General features: G+C 33.9%; 1 protein-coding gene across 1 annotated transcript in view; it reads right to left on the bottom strand.

The window, feature by feature from the left end:
- Positions 1–3,330: 3,330 nt before the first annotated feature.
- Positions 3,331–18,445, bottom strand: part of APCDD1 (APC down-regulated 1) — a 28,352-nt gene continuing 13,237 nt past the window's right edge. The window contains exons 3-5 of the mRNA XM_015814258.1: positions 17,634–18,165; positions 8,540–8,861; positions 3,331–4,259 (exon numbers count right to left, since the gene is read on the bottom strand). Of these exons, the coding sequence (XP_015669744.1) occupies positions 3,808–4,259; positions 8,540–8,861; positions 17,634–18,165 (1,306 nt within the window). The 3' untranslated portion in view covers positions 3,331–3,807. The remainder of the gene's footprint in view (positions 4,260–8,539; positions 8,862–17,633; positions 18,166–18,445) is intronic.

The following is an 18,445-nucleotide window of genomic DNA, read 5'->3' as shown; positions in this document are numbered from 1 at the left end:
TTAATGGCTTTCTCTTCGTAATCTAGATGTTGGTGATAGTTTTATCTAATAGTTGGCTAGACCAGAGGATTTCCCCCCACTTTATCACATTTTATTCCACATTTTTATTTATTTATTCCACACTTTATTCTACCTTTATCACAGTGTTTGGCTTTCTGCCCGACTTGTAAATAAATGACTAGTATTGATAGATAAATATAATAACTACTATGATATCTATCCATCTTTTGAGGCAAAATGCTACCACTAGATGGCAACATTTTAATTCTTGTTGGAAGCATTGGAACATTTTTCTGCGTAGCTTTGGTTTCTAGTACAGGCATGTGCTAATAGTTGTTTTACATAAATCATCTTGTGTTCATCTTAAAAAATGCTTACACCATGTTGCTTTTTTTTACGCATTACAGAATAACCAGTATGCATAGTAGTAGATTAATGACTATAAAACTCAGATTTACTCTGCAACTTCTGCAAAACACAAAAAAATTGTGGGTTAAGAAATATTAAATGGTTTTATATCTCCCATCAGAAAACATAAGAGCAAAAAGAAAATTTTGAATGTTAGCTGCAATGTCATGCCAAGTTATTTGTGAGCATGCCCTGCTATTTTAAAAGTTAAGATAGTTGAATATAAATAATTTCAACTAAGTGAATAAGATAAAGCTAATTTCTACCAGAATTACTTTATATGAACCTTTTATCTATGTGAATTTGTTAATTTGTACTAGAATGTATTTAATGTTAGTTCGCTATAGCATGTCACTTTTTGTAAAACAATCTAACTAAACAGTTTTCATAGACTTGCACCCTTAAGAGGTTTGGCAACTGATTTTTAAGGGAATGCTGGGAGTTTCAATCTCAACACATCTGGATAGCAACAAATGAGAGACAGCTGTAGTTGAGAAAAACATGCTCTAGTTAGAAGAATTAATTCTTTTAGTAATTAGTTTCATGTATTTAGTATATTAACATAGAATTAACATAATTAAATAGTTAACATAATTAACATGTGCTCAAGTTTCCCAAGCACTTTAAATTTAGAAAATGAATAGGGATAAAATATTAGAAAAAAGTGTATCTTACAATTTCTGGGCACATACGTAAATATAAAACCAGTTTACAATCTAATCCCAAAAGGTTTGCTGATTACTAACTGGTTTTAATACAGTAGGTATAGTTTTTGCACACATGTAAATCCATTTGCCTGTCAACACTAGAAAATATAGCTTTACTTGCATTTCATTACTTAAACGAATGCCTTTGGTATAAATGAATTCTCTCTAGAAATTAATATGTGGAATATTTCAAATGATACTAATTTGCTTGCTTTTAAGAATGTCTCTGGCTTTCATACATCTTGTGAATGCTCATTTCTGGGTTTTTGTTTTTTGTTTCATTTTAATGGAAGCTTATAGTTTCATGTGCCTTTGATTTTAGTATATTTTGTTTCTTTCCTAAACAGTCGGAAGGAAATTATTTAAGCCAGCACTAGTGTAAATTTCAAAAGCATACCCAGGTACCAGAAGGAGATGGAAATTTCAGATCTCAGTCCCTTTATTAGCATAAAACAGTAGCATGCATTATGCAAGATTCAATTTAAAAACATGTGATATCCTCATGATCCTCCCTATTAAATATAAAAGTGGAACGGTTTTGCCAATCAGCTTAGTATATAAACTGAAATTTTGAGAGAGAAATTGTGTCAATAAACATGCACACAAATCCTCAAATAGTATGCGGGAAGTACATGTATGTGAATACAGTATAGAGCAGAGGTCCCCAACTTTTTGGGCACCAGGGACCAATTATATGGAGAGAGGTTTTTTCGCTGACCAGAGGGGTGTGGTTTTGTGTGCTGCCTGCATCCCGCAGATGGGGCTTTCTTATTTGTGTGGTCTGGTTGCTGCCATTCTGCGGCCTGCTACCGGTCCACGGACTGGGGGTTGGGGACCCTTGGTATAGAGTCCTGACTGGAAGTTCAAGCACATTAAGTCTTAACTTCTATTTCTCACAGTTAAAATAAAACTAACTTGCTACCTTATCAGTTTAAAAACTCAAAAATAATGGGGTTTAAATACAATTGTCATTGCAGAATTATACATTTGTCTTCCAAAGTGAAATAGGTAGGTGATAACATTTTTAAATCGTATTTAGAAACATTTGAGAAATATTAAAGATCATGATGTACTACTGTACTTTTAAATTTATCTACATATACAGTATTGCTAGGTGTAAAGATTCAAAAATAACATTAAGAAAAAACAACAGAATTGCTATTCAGCTTTGGACATAATTCCTGGAAAAAAATAGGTAACAATTTTCTTAATTTCATATTCAAATCTTTGCAATATTTTCAATAATGCATTTTATTAAAAAGGGAATAAACTATAAGTTACAATGTTAATTTGTAAAATTCATTTAGACATGACATATTAAAAGTTTTATTTCAAAGGATAAGTTTCCCTTTTCTTGTATTTTTAATTCCAGTTAGACTTCTAAAGTTAAGGAAGTTATAAAATGGCTAAATCATAATCTATATACTGTACACTCTTAAGATATGTAAGAGACTTATCTATTTCTTATATTGTGTGATATAATGGTTGTTTAGCTTATCCATATGCTCTGTTCCATTACTATTTTTTTCTGCACAGTAGTAGTTGTCATGCATACTAGTAGATGGCAACCATGTAGGCATTTGTGAGTGCATAGATACACACAAATGCACACCTGTAGAAAACAACATAATCTGTAGAATACTGTGTTTTCTGGACTTGTCATATTTGGTGAAGGAGCTGTGACTCTAAAGAAAAAGAACAATGATACATATTTGTAGTGTATTCTTTCCCATTACTAATAAAGATGAAGTTACACTTCATCTAAAATGCCTCTACTTTGCTCAACCAATACAAGTTTGCAATTTGACTCCAGTTGCTTATAAACTATTTTTCAAGAAATTGCTACATGTTCTTTGTTTTAAAAGCTCCCTTGTAAAGAATGACATTTATTAGAACTTAGCCGTTTTAATGAATTTCCCAGATTAATAAAATGAGATTCAAGGTTCGTGCAATGAATATAGCAACATTTTTCATGAAAATCATTTTAAAAATACCTTAGCTGTTAAATGAGAAGTCTTGTGATCTTTCCTCCCCCATTTTACCTTAAAATTTTAATCACGTTACTGGAAATCAGAAAATCATCATGTATTGAGCAACAATATAAAAAGTGTCATGTGTTATTCTGTATCACTGAATTTCACAAAATCTTTATACATTTTCAATTTTTGAGAAGTTCATGTCAGTTTTTTTTATTCTAAGCATTTAATATGTAAAATCTATAAAAGTATATTCAGATACATCCATGGTTTGAATTTTTTTGTATATACATATGTACACTGTAGCTTAAAGATGCAGTTTTCTAGTATTGGCACGATAAAGGTATAATACCTGATAATTAAATTCAGTGAAGATTTTTTTTTTAATTCAATGGACTGCAACAGCAAAGCTGATGGAAGAAAAGTTGCAGAATATGTTCTGGTTAGTTGTAACAGTTTTTAACATGAAATAAAGAAACTGCAGTCTTAAAGTGCAATTACTATTGTGCAGTCATGTCAGACCGTAGATCAGATTGGATGAAGCTCAAAGAAATGAGTGCTGTTCATGATTCAAATACAGGAAAGCATGAGGAAATAACAAAAGCTTGGGGCATTCAAGTGCATCAAGAAAATAATTATTCTTTTTTGTCTTAAAAATGCCATTCTCATGAATCCCAATTCCTATATTGCCCTGATCTGAGAAATTTCAAAATGTTCTAGCTGAGAAGGTCCAAGTGTGGCACAGTATAAATAGCCACTATTGTGGCTAGCACAAATGCACAGGAATTCCTTGCTGATGCTCCACTATTATACCATCCTAGAATGTTTTCTTTTAATGTTCCTTCTATTCTTGGGGCTGCTGATGTACACTGAATTAAGGGCATTTGATAGGAGGTTGCTCTTTTTTCTGGTCTGTCTGGGCTGGATCCATCACTAGGCCTTTGGCCATTATATAGCAAGTATTTCCCCCGGGTATCCTGCTCCATTTTGAAGATCTCATATTCTGTATGAGGCAGACGGATTCCCAAAGCAATACATCCATTTGTATGAGTCACATCTTGCTGCACCCCAACTTGCCAGGATCCTTCTGCTCCACACTCATTTCCATTGAAAACATTCAGTAGAGAGGCTGTAGCTATATCCATGGGGGTAACTTTCATATGATTCACTGCAAAGAGAAGAAACTGCTCATTATGTTTTGAAGAATAACAATGGTCCAGTCACGACTTGATGCTATTCTGTGAACATGATCAAAATCCTTACTTTTAAATTATGGTTTTCCTTTGAACTGTGCTTTTATACATTAAAATTGATGTAACTGTAACAGGCCTAAGATTAATTTGCTTCAAAGGTATTCCAACACTTGCCCATCTGCTCCAGCATTCTATTTCCAATGGTATTCAGCAAGATCCTTTCAAAAAACAACTATTCCTCTTTTTATTTCCTTTTAAACAATTGATTTTCAGATAGCACTTTTTAGACTTAGAGATTCCATTAGAATTCATGACTAACATATGTTAACAGATGTATCCTCTATCAATGTGGCTAATATTTAAAGATGCCTAAGTTACCATCTATCACATCTTGTAGAATTGTTATGCACTGAGTGAAAATATTTCAAGATATCATAAAAGCAAAGTCCACATATGTTACTTGTGGTCTTAAGTATTAAAATTAAGCAGAGTATATGGATATTCTCAATATATGCTCGGTCTTTAGAAATAGCCTTAAAATAATGCTTTGAGGGGACCTAAAATATCACCTGTCCATCTTTACTGTATGTCTGGATATTATTGTATGTTTCTGCCTCTTTTTATTATTGTAGTCAGGGTTGCTGTAATGAATGCAGAGACTTGACTAAGAACAAACAGCTGATCTGAGTGATGGCAGCGCTTCCACAGCTGGGCAATTCCAACCAAGTAGAAAAGTGCTTTATTGCCCTTCCCTGAATAACTCTTGAAAAACTGATGCAGTGGAGACAGAATGCATTTCATGCAGCTAAAGATAGCATTCTTTTTAGCTCCATCTTCATTATGTCCCTCAAAGTATTTTCACATTGTAGCTACTGAGTGTATATGTAGAAAATGTGCTGTGCAGAAAAATATTAAAAACACTCAAAAGAATTAGTTTCTGTTTGTGACAGTACTGGATTAGTACTCTAGTTTTCTAAGATGCAAACAAGTGGCATAACTATCTTTGCAGTATTAAAGTTGTCTACTGGTCTGTGAATAATAAATGATATCCCTCAATAACTTTATTGTAGCTGTGCTCTGTTGAATCCAAATGTTTCCAGAGGTCATCATCTTGCATCCAATATATGTGGATATTGTGCAACCAGAAAAGCAATGAGCTGGCAGTTTTGAATGGGTTTTGTTCATAAGTAGTATTTCAACAATGCATTTTTTTAGATTTTTAGCATGCATAGTGTTTACAAATACATAATTGTGTTGCTTATTACTGCCAAGGTTTTGTGAAGGTCCACTCTGAGTAGAGTGGACACCTGAAACTTTCCTTTACATGGGTAGTTGCATTTGATTTCAATGGAGGGAACTGAGTGAAATATAGAAATAGGTAAGTTTTTAGGATAAAATGTTATAAGAACATTTTATGGACAAAATATATATTTTACAGGCCATCAGAATAGTATATAAAGTCCACCTTCCCTTAAGGCAGGGATGTCAAACTTGCAATGTTCATGTGACGTGTCGCAACGTATTGTGACTTTTTCCATTGCCGGCAATGGGGTGGGCGTGGTTTCGGCATGATGCATCCGGCCTGTAGGCCTGCAGTTTGACACCCCTGCCTTAAGGTCTCAGAGGAGAGAGAAACAGATGTTTCATTGTACTGTAGTCATCCATTTGCAAGGTCCTTGAGTTCAATTCCCAATAATTCCCAACAGAGGGCCTGTACCTCAGAATGTCATTTAGCTACCCACATCTGACAATTTTAACAAGGATGAGACTAGTAACATGCTGGTTCTTGGTGTTAATATAACTCATCTTAAAGAGACCTTGGACTGAAGCCATGAGCAATATTGCCCAAATTTTCTCATTTTCTTTAACCTAGGTACAAATAACTTCTGGATAACGTACTCATGAGATTAAACCCTGAAATTGCTAGAGCTATTAGTTTTGATCTGATGCTTGAACTATAGTAATAAAGTCTTAAAAATACAGGTAAAATTTATTATTTTGAAAAATAAGAGATTCGTATGTTCTGTGTGGATTTCATACGGTGAAAATTTTATTACATTTAATGCATATTTATTGCAAACACTACTTAGGAGGAGAATGCAGGTTATTTCTTGTAAAATTGGATCAGGAACAAAGCCTTATGGCTTCTTTTATTACAACAAAGTACCAGCAGGAAAAAAGCTTTTATTTAAAAAATGTGATAAATGTAATTTGCAGTTTGGTTTTAACAATTGTGCATATGAAAGTCTTAGAAATGCAGAAATCCTATCATTTTATCTCATTTGCTGGCAAGAAGAGCAAAGTGGGGTAAATTTATTTTCCTTCCCCCATTACCTATAAATAATCAGTATGTAGACATTAACGTTTTCATATGGTGTAATCCTATTTTTTTTCTAAAATAGAAATGTAATTTAACATTCATACCTTTCACAATTTTAGAATTAGACCATAAAATATACGTACTAAGTGTAGAATATATCTACTCATTAGAAGTCATTATATTTATAATTTTTGACTTATTTTTGGATCAGTTAAGATCAAGTGATCTACTAATTTTTAAACAATGCAAACATTTCTAAATGCATTCCACAAACTGCCACAACTCTGGGTTTGCACATAACGTCCCATTAAAAATAATGTTCCATTTGAAAAATTGATTTCTTGGTAGGAAAATTGAAGATAAATGTTTTTTGTTTCTTAATGCTCTTGGCCAGTCAAGCTTATAAACTAATATTTATGGAAATATTGTGGAGATTGAATGATGCAAAACTTCAATTAAATATCCTTTAAAAAGTGTTCTGTAGCCGCCAAATGGGAATTAAGCTTCAGATAAAATGGCGGCCATTAACATATTACCCTCTTTTGAGCCTTCACCTAGCATAATTTCCTGAGGAAAGATAATCTATAAACACCAGTTTGTGGAAAAACAAACTTGCTTTATATGAACCAAGTTATTTTGATCCTGAGAAGAACGACTAGATGTAATTTAAATTATTTTAGTTTTGACTTGCAACTGAACTGAATAGTCTCCCTCAAAAGAATTCTCAAGCAGACAGACATTGGTTCCATTTCAATTCTGGTGTCAATGTCATATATAAAACTCAATTTCCAGCAAAAGTTTTATTTTTCCCTGCCATTACCAATATACATGTAATTTCATTTTAAAAGTTTAGTTTTACTTTGACATTTATGGCAATAATCTCAGTCAACCCTTGCAACCAGTTAACTGACCATTTAGCCAGGGAAGCTGTTCTATAATTAACCTGCAAAAGGTACATTTTCAATTTTGTCATGTCACCTGATTTTAAAAAAAGAAAAGAAAAGGCTGTTAATCAGCTCTGTAGACTTAGGTTATAATGTGTTTGCTTGGCTCAAAGCCAACATCTCAACCAATATGGTGGGGGAGCACTTTTGATTCAAAGGGAAGAGGACTTTCAAGTATGTGCTTAAGCTTTTAGACAGCACCTGTTGGAAACGCCTGAAGTCAAATTTGACTTTCTCAGGATTGTGTAGCTGCCCTGCAGAATGACAGCACAATGCTAGGAAAGGATATGTGTGGGTTAAGGAGCTGACAGGCAGTTACCTGCACACAATCTGAAATCAAGGGGCTAAACTTTGCTCAACCAAACTAAACAAGGGATATATTGAGCTCTACACTTACATTGTGAAAGTTGCTTCCAAAGATCTATTTATTATGCCAGCCTTCTCTAATTCAGTGCCCTTCAAATATATTGGGCTTACAATTCTGCTTGAAAACTCTACAGTGTTTCTCAACTTTAGCTAGCGACTTTAGAATATGTGGACTACAATTCCCAGAATTCCCCAGCCAACACAGAAACATAGTTTTAGCAGGTATAAACACAATACAGCTAAACTGCCTGAAACCACTATTTCCTTCCTACTTCTCTCCTTACCTAAAACATAAACAAGCCCTTGCTATCTTTTCCCTTTAATAACATGCATATCTTAACTTTTCTTGATTAACTACCTTACCTTGTACACCCTTCCAAGACTGTAATTACATTACAACAATACAAATGGGCAAACAGAAGCAGTGTAACTTCCTGATATTTTTGGACAGAAAACAAAACAAAAACAAAAATCCACTGGTGTACGAAGCCCCTCATGAGGTTTAAAATTATTGCCCACAACCAAAAGGAAGAAACACCCGCCTCACATTCCATCTCTTCCAGTAAACCTTATTACATCACCCTCTCACTCAGAATGAAAGAATCTGAAGAGAACAGAATCTTACCTTTAAAGACAAATTCTGTCCCTCCCATCACTTTGGATGAATGTACACCCCTGCTATAACGGCCTTTTGCATAAATAGTGAAGGTTGGATGCTTGCAGATTGGATCAGAGTAATGATAGTAGTGACCTTCCCAGGTGTTATTGTTGTCGTGGAAAACGAAGTGTCTAGTAAGAAAGAGCACTTCAGGACGTACTTCACAGCGCTGGCTCACCCATTCCCCATGTAATCCAATAGTCAAATCAGCCTTTGGAGGCAAAATTGGAGGATGGTGTTCATCTGATCGATAAATGATCCTACAAGCTATGCACGAATGGTCGTGGTTCTGCGGAAAAAAAATAAAAATTAGTAATACAATTCATTTTGTAATGCTCATAACCTTTGCCTATCATATGGGTCATGTGCTTAAATGTAGCTAGAATCAAAAATGAGACAAAACTAGCTTGCCTGCTTAAGAGATCAGGGTGCTTGAAAACTATTTCATGCTGGAAATAAATTTTTAGACTTTTTTTTATAAAAAAAAATCCCTTTGAGCATTCACAAGCCTTAGTATGTTATTTAACAGTGGTGAAAATAAACATTCTGATCTTTCTTACAACTATGCAAGAGATGTATTTTCTTCCTTATGGTGGTCCATCTCTATAGAACAAAGTTAAGTAATCCTAATTCCTTGATACATGTAAAATTGCATAGGGTTCGGGAAATGAGCCTGAGCAAAAATGAGGTTTTTTTTCCCTTGCCAAAATACTGTACCTCAATTCAAGAAAATACTCTGTTTGTTTAAAGAACTGCTAAATTCTCTCCCAATCTTATTACTTTTCTGTGCCTTTTCTAAGTCAACCTTAAAAAAACAACAGGCTATAATTGATAACTTTAATTTAATGGATTTTTTAAAATGTAAATTAACATTGTTTATTCTCCAATGGCTATTAAAAATGCTACTCTGTAATTTTGTTCCCTTTACTGAAATGTGAGGATAAAGGTCAAGAATCCATTCTAAAAAGAAAAAGAAAAAAACCCCAAACCTATTTTAGGCAATCAATTTGATTTACGTGAAACCGCCTAGATTCTGCATTTGAAACTGAATGTATTGCTATATTAAGTATATGGAATCTGGAAAAAGCATGAGAATCTGAAATCTAAAAAGTCTTAGTAAGCAAAATTTATATTCTAGTACAAAAATCAAAAATTTTCACTTGATTAATACTTTATATAGTTCTTACTCTTAATTATAAGTCATTAATCCTGTTTTATTCATCTGCATTTTCCTATTTCACAGATGAAAAATATAGCATTTTACATATGGAGAATGATCTTCCTTTTTCTATATTTAATTATCCCAAATGCAAAGTATTAGTTTCCTGTATTTAATATAGATTAATAGATTATAAAATGAAATACTATGTTAAATCCCAAATCTTATTCAAAGCCACTTCTTTATAGCATACATTCTTATCAGCCTACTAATTTCAAAAAGATGAATAAACTACTAAATGAAAATATGCATCAGAAACAAAATAAGGAATTAATATTTTGGCAGGAAAAAAGGGAGAATTACTGTATTTTGTAGCTCTGATGTACACAATCTGAAATTATAATATGGTCTATGAATCATTTTCAAAAAAATAAAGGCTTAAGAAATGCAATTTAGTTTTAAGTAGTTGGAACAAAAGTAAACTTTTTTATTCCTATCCCCTTTCACTCTATGCTTATACTTTCTCCTTTAATGATGAAACAGTGAAATTAAAATGCAGTTCAAGAATTGCAGAATTTAACCATTTTTTTTAATATCTATTGTGAGACCAGCACTTTAAATAAAAAATATACATGTAATTTGCTTTTTTCATAACTTTTTCTGAATATGTTTATGATAGCTTTTCTATTTTAGACAATATTATCCTGGTTAATAATAATAAATGCCTTGCTCAGATTCAGTGAGACTAAAAATGTTTCAGGAATTATTTTTCCTGTCCTTTTCTCTATATCTCAGCATGCTTCAATAAAAATGTCCAGATGCTCTGATGTATATCAGCTTTTATCCAATAACCTATGTCAAGCTATGCCAGTTCCAGTTTGTTGACTAGGAATTGATTTGTATTTTAGTTAAAAAGCTAAAGAGTTACAAACAGGTAAGAGAATGGTTTTAATTTGAGCTAACTTTGATTTGCTTTAAAATAAGTACTTAGTTGTGAACCTTGAAGCTCATAAAACGTTGAGTTATAAAATTGAAGAAAAAGGACATGCCAGGTCAGAATTACTCTATATTTTGTATTTTATATAATACAAATGATAACCTTTAGCTTTATGAGACATTTGGGAGTAGCCAATACTCCATTATAGAATTATTTTGGGGGTAGATTCACTTAATTTTGAGCAGGGTATTTTTTAAAAAAACATTCCCTTAGATCTTCAGTATATTTTGATAGTTTGAAATGCTAACGTACTATTACAGACTACAGCACAGCTTTAAGCACAACTAATTTGCGAGATTAAAAATATACTGTCACCTGAAACAATATATTAGTGAATTACAAGATTTTGATCTATGCGGTTACAATAGTTTATCAGGAGATTTTCTTGTCATCATCTTTATTTATTTGCTTATTTGCCAATTTGCTTTGTAATCACCTTATTCAGTGTAATCTCGTTTACCCAATCACTACCTGAAAACAATAACATCTCTAGAGTTCTATGGCAAATGATCTATCTTATCCACTTAGTTATTTAATAGTAAACATACCAGGTATGTTTGTTAATACAAATTTCCATACCTAATATAAAATAATAAATGTTTCAAATGAGAAAACTGAAAGGCAACATTTGATTTACTTCAGTTGCTTTGTCCTGAACAATGTATTTTGCATCTCTCTCTCTCTCTAAAACACTCTTGCTCGGCCCTTTGGGACTCAGTCTGTGGGCTCCACCAAATCTTATCTCCTATGTTCTATTATATCGTTAGGCTACAAGGGACCTGAATGTTGGAGAAAAAGCTGAAGCTGAATTCAGATGAGGCAAGGCCTGCTGTTGCTGATTCTGGGAGGCGAATTTTGAAATTGGGAAGATGCCCCTGACTCTTTCCCCTAAGAATCAAGTTTTCTGCCTGGTGTTCCATCTAAATTTGTCACTGATACTTAGCAATTGTGTTATATAAATGGCATTTTTATTAACTTGAGCTGATAATCCATAGCCAATGTTTAATATTGGATTACTGCAGTTTACTCATTTGAACAGGGTCCAGAAACTCAACTGGTCCAGAAAGCAATAGGATGGATGATGTGGCATTTTGTAAAAGTGCTGTATTAGTCCTATACTGAAGTAGCTGAACTGGTTACTAATTCCTTGTCTGTTTCAAATTGCTGAGCAAATTGTGCAAAGACAAACATGACAAAGACCTAAGTTACTTTCATAGAGTACACCCTACACTTTAGGGCTCTTCTTTACAACACATTAATGTGCTCCCTTCCCATGCTTGAGACAATGTTGATATAAGTGCTGCTCCCACAGACTATTTTTATCATGTTTTACAAGCACAGCCACTCAGGGTTGCTGACTTCATAAAGTGTAAATTAGGACAGGTTTAAAGTAGTGATTGAATGCCCTGAAGTCTTTCTCTACCACTTATGTTACCTACTGGTGAAGAAAACCAATTACTCAGTCCTAATTAAATGGCAGAAAGGAAGATGTTCAGGCTGCCAGTTTTCTTTCTTTCTTTCTTTCTTTCTTTCTTTCTTTCTTTCTTTCTTTCTTTCTTTCTTTCTTTCTTTCTTTCTTTCTTTCTTTCTTTCTTTCTTTCTTTCTTTTTTTCTTTCTCTTTCTTTTCTTTCTATATATATTGGGATATCAATGTCTTAGAAGATATGGGAGATCAAGAGATCAGTATACCTTTCAGTGGGGATACATGTAGACCCTCAAACTTTGTTCTCCATTTTTAAAAGTAAAACAGATGACTTGGCCATTATGTTGGGCTGCTGGTTGTGGGGAGTCACCAATATAGGAAACAGAGAACCAAAAAGGTCAGGAACAACCCAAATTAAATAAATCTAAAGTATTAACAGTGAAGCGTTTGCCAATTTGGAAAGAAACATCAGCATCCCTAGAGAAAGTCCCTTATTAACAAGGCCCTTGCATTTACTAACCAACAGAAAATAATACAAAATGAATAATACAAAAAGTTCATTTAAATTAGCTCAAGACTGATGGATGCAGGAAGTTGTAAATGCCTTGTTCAGACAGTGTGGTGTCCACCTCTTTAAAAGAGACCGTGATCAAGCTGTTCCTGAAGAAACAAAACCTGGACCCAGTGGACGAAAACAGTTGCATACTCTAATGGTCAATACCCTCTTGCTAGGCTAGGCGTTTGTGTAGGTGGTAACTGATCAGTTACATATTTTCTTGGGTAAAAATGATTTCTAGATTCCTTTCAAACTGGTTTCAGACTTAGCTATCAAAAAGAAATCATTTTGGTCACCCGGTGGAATGATCTGTGTCAGGAAAAAGACAGAGATAGCAATTCTGTTGATTCTCCTCAATCTATCAATATTCTGAAAATATTGAACATAGCATCTTGTTGGACAGAACATTTGAGTTGGAGGTGAAGACCCTGTACCATGGTAGTTCTGATCCTATTTCAAGAGCGATTTCCAGCTGCTTTATGGGAACTGGGCTATGAAATCCCTCAATTTTAAAATTTTCTAAGTTCTCTTCTTTATTATAAGTAAGCTAATATTTATGTTTAAAATTTAAAAACATTATCAAGCAAGCTTTACTAGACAGATTCTCTACAATTGATTCTCTTCAGAGAGTTTTCTTGCTTTTGTGTTTGATGGCCAAAAATCTGATGTAAGTAGTTGATTTAATGTCTTTGTTTTCCAATTCCAGAAGCAACTAAGATTAGAACTTTTAAATATAGTCTAGTATTTAGAATTGATTTTCATCAGTGTTGCTGTGGGTAATGAGAAAAAGAAATTCAAGACAGAAGGATAATAATTATGCAAGCCATTTTATATTTAATGTTAGTCTTGTTTTATGCTTACCTCTAAGTAATCAAATTACAGTTGTTCACTTGATAAATATTTCTGCAAAGGTTATTTTATTTTATTTCTTTTACAAGAAGAGGTACTGGAATATGACACATTTCCATGAAACAGTGTCATATATGCTTTCAAAATAATTACCTCCAAGAAGAAGAATATACATAAAAGATTTATGTTCATAACTGTTGGGGTAAAAAACATCCTGGAGGCAAGTTTAATATTTTAAAAAGTAGGACATGGGAAAAGTAATAGATGCTCTTTGCAGCCACATGAATTCTTTCTTCAAACTGCAATTTTACTTCAAATAGATGTTCTACTTTTGTTTAAGTCTTATTACAGCGTTCCCAATTTTCCCATTAGCTACGCTGGCTAAGCATTCTTGTAGTTAAATGTCTGGAAGATGCTTTGTTGGGGAAAGCCACCCAATAAGCTCCCCCCTCACTTAATTGCACAGTCTGACCCAAAGACTTTAGAGTCATATCTGCACTTTTGCTTGAAATGGAACATTACATCAAAGGGCTCTGGATCTGAGCCAGACAGCCAGTTCCTCTGTTCTTTTATTGCATATTCATGAAAATAAAACAATTTGTAACACTGCATACAATAAAATTATATAGTCTAAAATAATACCATATGCTTCACTTAAGTATATGCACTGTCCAAATTTATACTACAAAACATTCAGAAGGATTAATACAGTTCAACCAGTGGTGGGATTCAGCCAGGTTGTACCACTTCGGCCGAACCGGTAGCTAATTTGTTGTTGCCCAGGCCCAGAATGGACTTCCAGAAGCGGCATCCACAGAGAACCGGTTGTTTCCATATTTGAATCCCACCACTGAGTTCAACCAAGAAAAAAAATGTTTTGGTTATAAATATTTTATAGGTTCATTCAATCGCACTTTATTTTAAAGGATAGGCCAAATTAATTATGATCACATTTTCATGATACGAAAATGTTTAAAGAATAAACTTGAAGTAACCCTGAAAGATTCTGCTGGAATTAACTGATGACAACTCTGATCTCAAATGTGGTTACAATTGCAATGTACATTCCTTTGAGATGTCATCAGAAAAGATGTACAGCTCTACTGTGAAACTTTAACAATATATTCTCATTATTCTATGTATGTTTTTGTGAATAGCTTATTGAGGGGCTGTGGCTTCAGTTTTCACTACAGCTAAAATATTTAAATGCCTCTTTAAACATATTGTTAACTCTTCAGTTGTCATCTTCTTTATGAAGCACATTCTGTAAGAAACAGTCATCCAATTCCAGGATCGCACATAGTTTAATACTGAGTTACTACCTTAATACTCTTAGTGGACTTCTTTGGACATCAGGCTTTCCAAAATATATGTATGTATGTATGCATGTATTTATATATGTATATAAAATAGTTTTTCCTGCTGTAAAACTCCAAGATAAGAAAAAATATTACTAGGAAAGGTGTCATAATGATTATTAGACATAATCATAATAAATATTAGAGAAGCTTGTGGTAACACCTTACTCAAAAGAAAAGTAAATCTTACATTTGTGTGTTCCACTGCATTGGAGTCACATGATATATCACTAAATTATCCCATAATGCAAAAGTAAATATACCAGTGTTTCCCAACGTTAGCAACTTTAATATATCTGGATTTTAACTCCCAGAATCCCCCATCCAGCTGGGAAGTCCAGATATTTTAGTACTTCTAAAGTCGAGAAACACTACTCTATACAATCTTAATCTCATGACCATCAGTACCACTCTCTGTATTCTTATCAGCTCCTCCCAAGTTCCTTTCTTCCTCAAATAGATATCAAAATAGGCAACTGGTAGGCCTCTTTACCCTACCTGTAGTATGAAAGTACATTCCTCCTGCATGGTCCTTCTGATCCTCCTGACCAATAAGCCAAACTGCCAGTATGCTGGAATGATCCTCATGTTATTTTGAAGGACACATGTATCACAACTTGAGGAACTCTATTTTAAGCTTTTGTCTCTGTTGTTGATTGCCATCATTCTCTCCCCCCCCCATTTCTGTTTTCTCAGGCATGTTTTTTTTTCTTTCAGTAAAAATCTTCCTCATTAGCACGAACCTTTCTGGGGCTTTAATTATAATCACACTTCATGCAAATATCAAAACCTATTGTTGATGCTGCACTGTAATGTGGTGGGCATTGTAATAATTATTACAGTATTAACGAAAGACAAAAAGAAAAAAGTTGATAGCAAAGTGCAGCTGGTCAAATGTGAAATAGAGAAAATGCTATTAAATATTTTCAGGAATTGCTTTCATTATTTTTTTATTCTTCTCAGTCTTGGATGCTACATTTCAGTCAAGACTTGTAAGACAAGAATTTTATTCTTTGATTCACACAAGGATATGCTTATCCTAAATCTGTGTTATTCCATTCTGTTATAAACAGTTGCCCCTTTAATTCTAGCTGCTATAATTGAGTTTGTTTCATTGTGACTTATGATCTTCTAAATCAGAGGTGGGGAACCATGGCCCTTTATGACCTGTGGACTTCAATTCCGAGAATTCCTCAGCCAGGCATGGGAGTTGAAGTCCACAAGTCATAAAAGGGCCATAGTTCCTCACCCCTGTTCTAAATGGATGCCATTTCCCTCCAATGAAATGATCGAGACCCAAACATGCTTGAAGATTATATAAATCAGAGGTGGGAACCAATGGCCCTTTTATGACTTGTGGACTTCAACTTCAACTCCCAGAATTTCTGAGCTAGCAGGAATTGAAGTCCACAAGTCATAAAGGGGTCATCATTCCCCACCCGATATAAACAAATGCTGTCCATTGAGGAGGATTGCCCATATTCTCCTGCTTTATAACATTAATTCCTTTCAAAAGGAAAGCACTGGAGTTTCCGTTTAATAATTTCCATATTTTCTACAATTTTGAGGGAAAATATACTATCAGCTATGCTGGCTGGCAGACTAATGTTTAATACATTTTAATAAATTGTGCCTGAGTTGCTTCCCCCGCTTTGCTTCTTTCTTACAGGGAGGAGGGGGGTCAGAGAGGAGACAGTTACTGATCACGTGTAAGTCATTCTGAATATATTTTGGATAAAGAGCAAGGAGAAAATATTATAAAGCAAATTAAATATATAAAATACATAAAAGGTGAAGAAAAGTTAGGCTTTGAAAAAATCTTATGAAATGCCCTTTGAAAATATTGAAAAGCAACGAACTACTATACATTATTTACTGTTTCTTCTTAGCAATCATTATGAAAATCTATAGAAAAGAAGTTTGTCATAACCTTATTCTACTTTTATCTTTCCTATACATATAAAGTACCTCACTTTTAATGAAATATGAAATATGAAATTGCCTTTCAGGTAGGTGGTTGGCCACACAGTATATTTTTCAGTTATTCAGGAAATTTTGCAATGTATACTCTTGTAACTATCAGACAGATTTTAAAGAGCAGAAACTTTTGAGAGTATGGATCAATGCTTCCTTGCCATCAAGGAAAATATTTCTGCCAAGCAGCAATGTCTGCAGGATCTTGCTGTTTTCATCAAAATGACAAAAGCAAATATTATTGCATTCTGTCAGCAAGCTCCATCTCTTTTGTACACGTATGTTACACTGCACTACATCTATTAAAGACTCAGGGCCTATGTCATGATACTGCTTTTAATATTTTGAACCCCACTTCCCCCTCTAGATGCCACTGCTGTAAATATATTGAAAAAAAGATACATTGCAACATTCTTTCCAATTAAAACATTAAAAACATAAAACAGATTTGATCCTACAAGTCTGCATCCAAGATGCAAATTAGAAAGACATGAAAAAGTGGCAACACGGGTGATAAGCCAGCAAACAGAAAATAGCAATTTGAATGTCAGATAAGATGATGTAACAGTGAGGATAATAAAGTCTAGAAGGCATAACTGACAGACAAGATAAGCAACCCTGATAAGGAATACAAGTGAAAACAGACAAAACCTGCATGGGATCTGGACTTAAGTTTTGGGCTAAGTAATTTAAAAACATACTTCATTTACATGTCTTGGAAATACAACTGAAATGTTCACATACCTTGGCATTTTGGAGTGGAGATTGATAACTGGATGGGCGATAATACATCCTTTGAGCAGGATCTGTGTGGATATCTCCAAGAAACAGTTCTTCTACTAAGTGATCTAAATTATGGTGCAAGTATTGTTTCTCTACTCGAATCAGTTGAAGTTCATGCATAGCAAAATTCAGTGCCTTTGTGCACTCGTAGCCATTCTCTTCTCTCCATAAATCATAGCTCACATTCTGCTCCCAAGGTTTAGCTTCTGCTACAAATCCAGGACAGGTACGGTTCACCAACTGATTTAATTTATCAGCTACTGCCTCATTGTGGCAGATGATCTGAATGTTATGCAATTGATAATCCGCTTCGGTCCCTCCTCGGATAATCCAGGATGCTTGGCGAAGGCGGACTTTACCACGGATAACTAAGGTATAGATTGGGGTGGTACACCGATTGCTTCCATAGTAAAACTGATAAGCTTTAAATGTATTGTTATGGTAGAATCTGTAGGATCTTGTGATGAATTCTGGACCTGCTCTAACTTCACAACTATAGTCAAACACGAAAAAAACACACTTCGTTAAAGTATGAAATTATAAAACGTAGTTATTGTCAAAACAGGTTCGGGAGTTACTAATACATCTCTAAATAACAACCTATTCATATATATGACAACGATAATTGGAATACTTGAACATTAGTGTTTCTATATGTAACAATATTTGCTTTGATTTCTTAACCCTTCTGGTAAGACCCTTTTATTTCTCTTTATTTCTTGTTTTTTTCTCCTTTTTTATATACTAAGAATTTATGGTATGCTGTATGGAGA

Source organism: Protobothrops mucrosquamatus, unplaced genomic scaffold (assembly GCF_001527695.2).
Source record: "Protobothrops mucrosquamatus isolate PMUCROS unplaced genomic scaffold, P.Mucros_1.0 scaffold233, whole genome shotgun sequence".
NCBI lineage: Eukaryota > Metazoa > Chordata > Lepidosauria > Squamata > Viperidae > Protobothrops > Protobothrops mucrosquamatus.
Note: the sequence above shows the minus strand (reverse complement) of the source record. Positions and strands in the feature narration are given on the sequence as shown.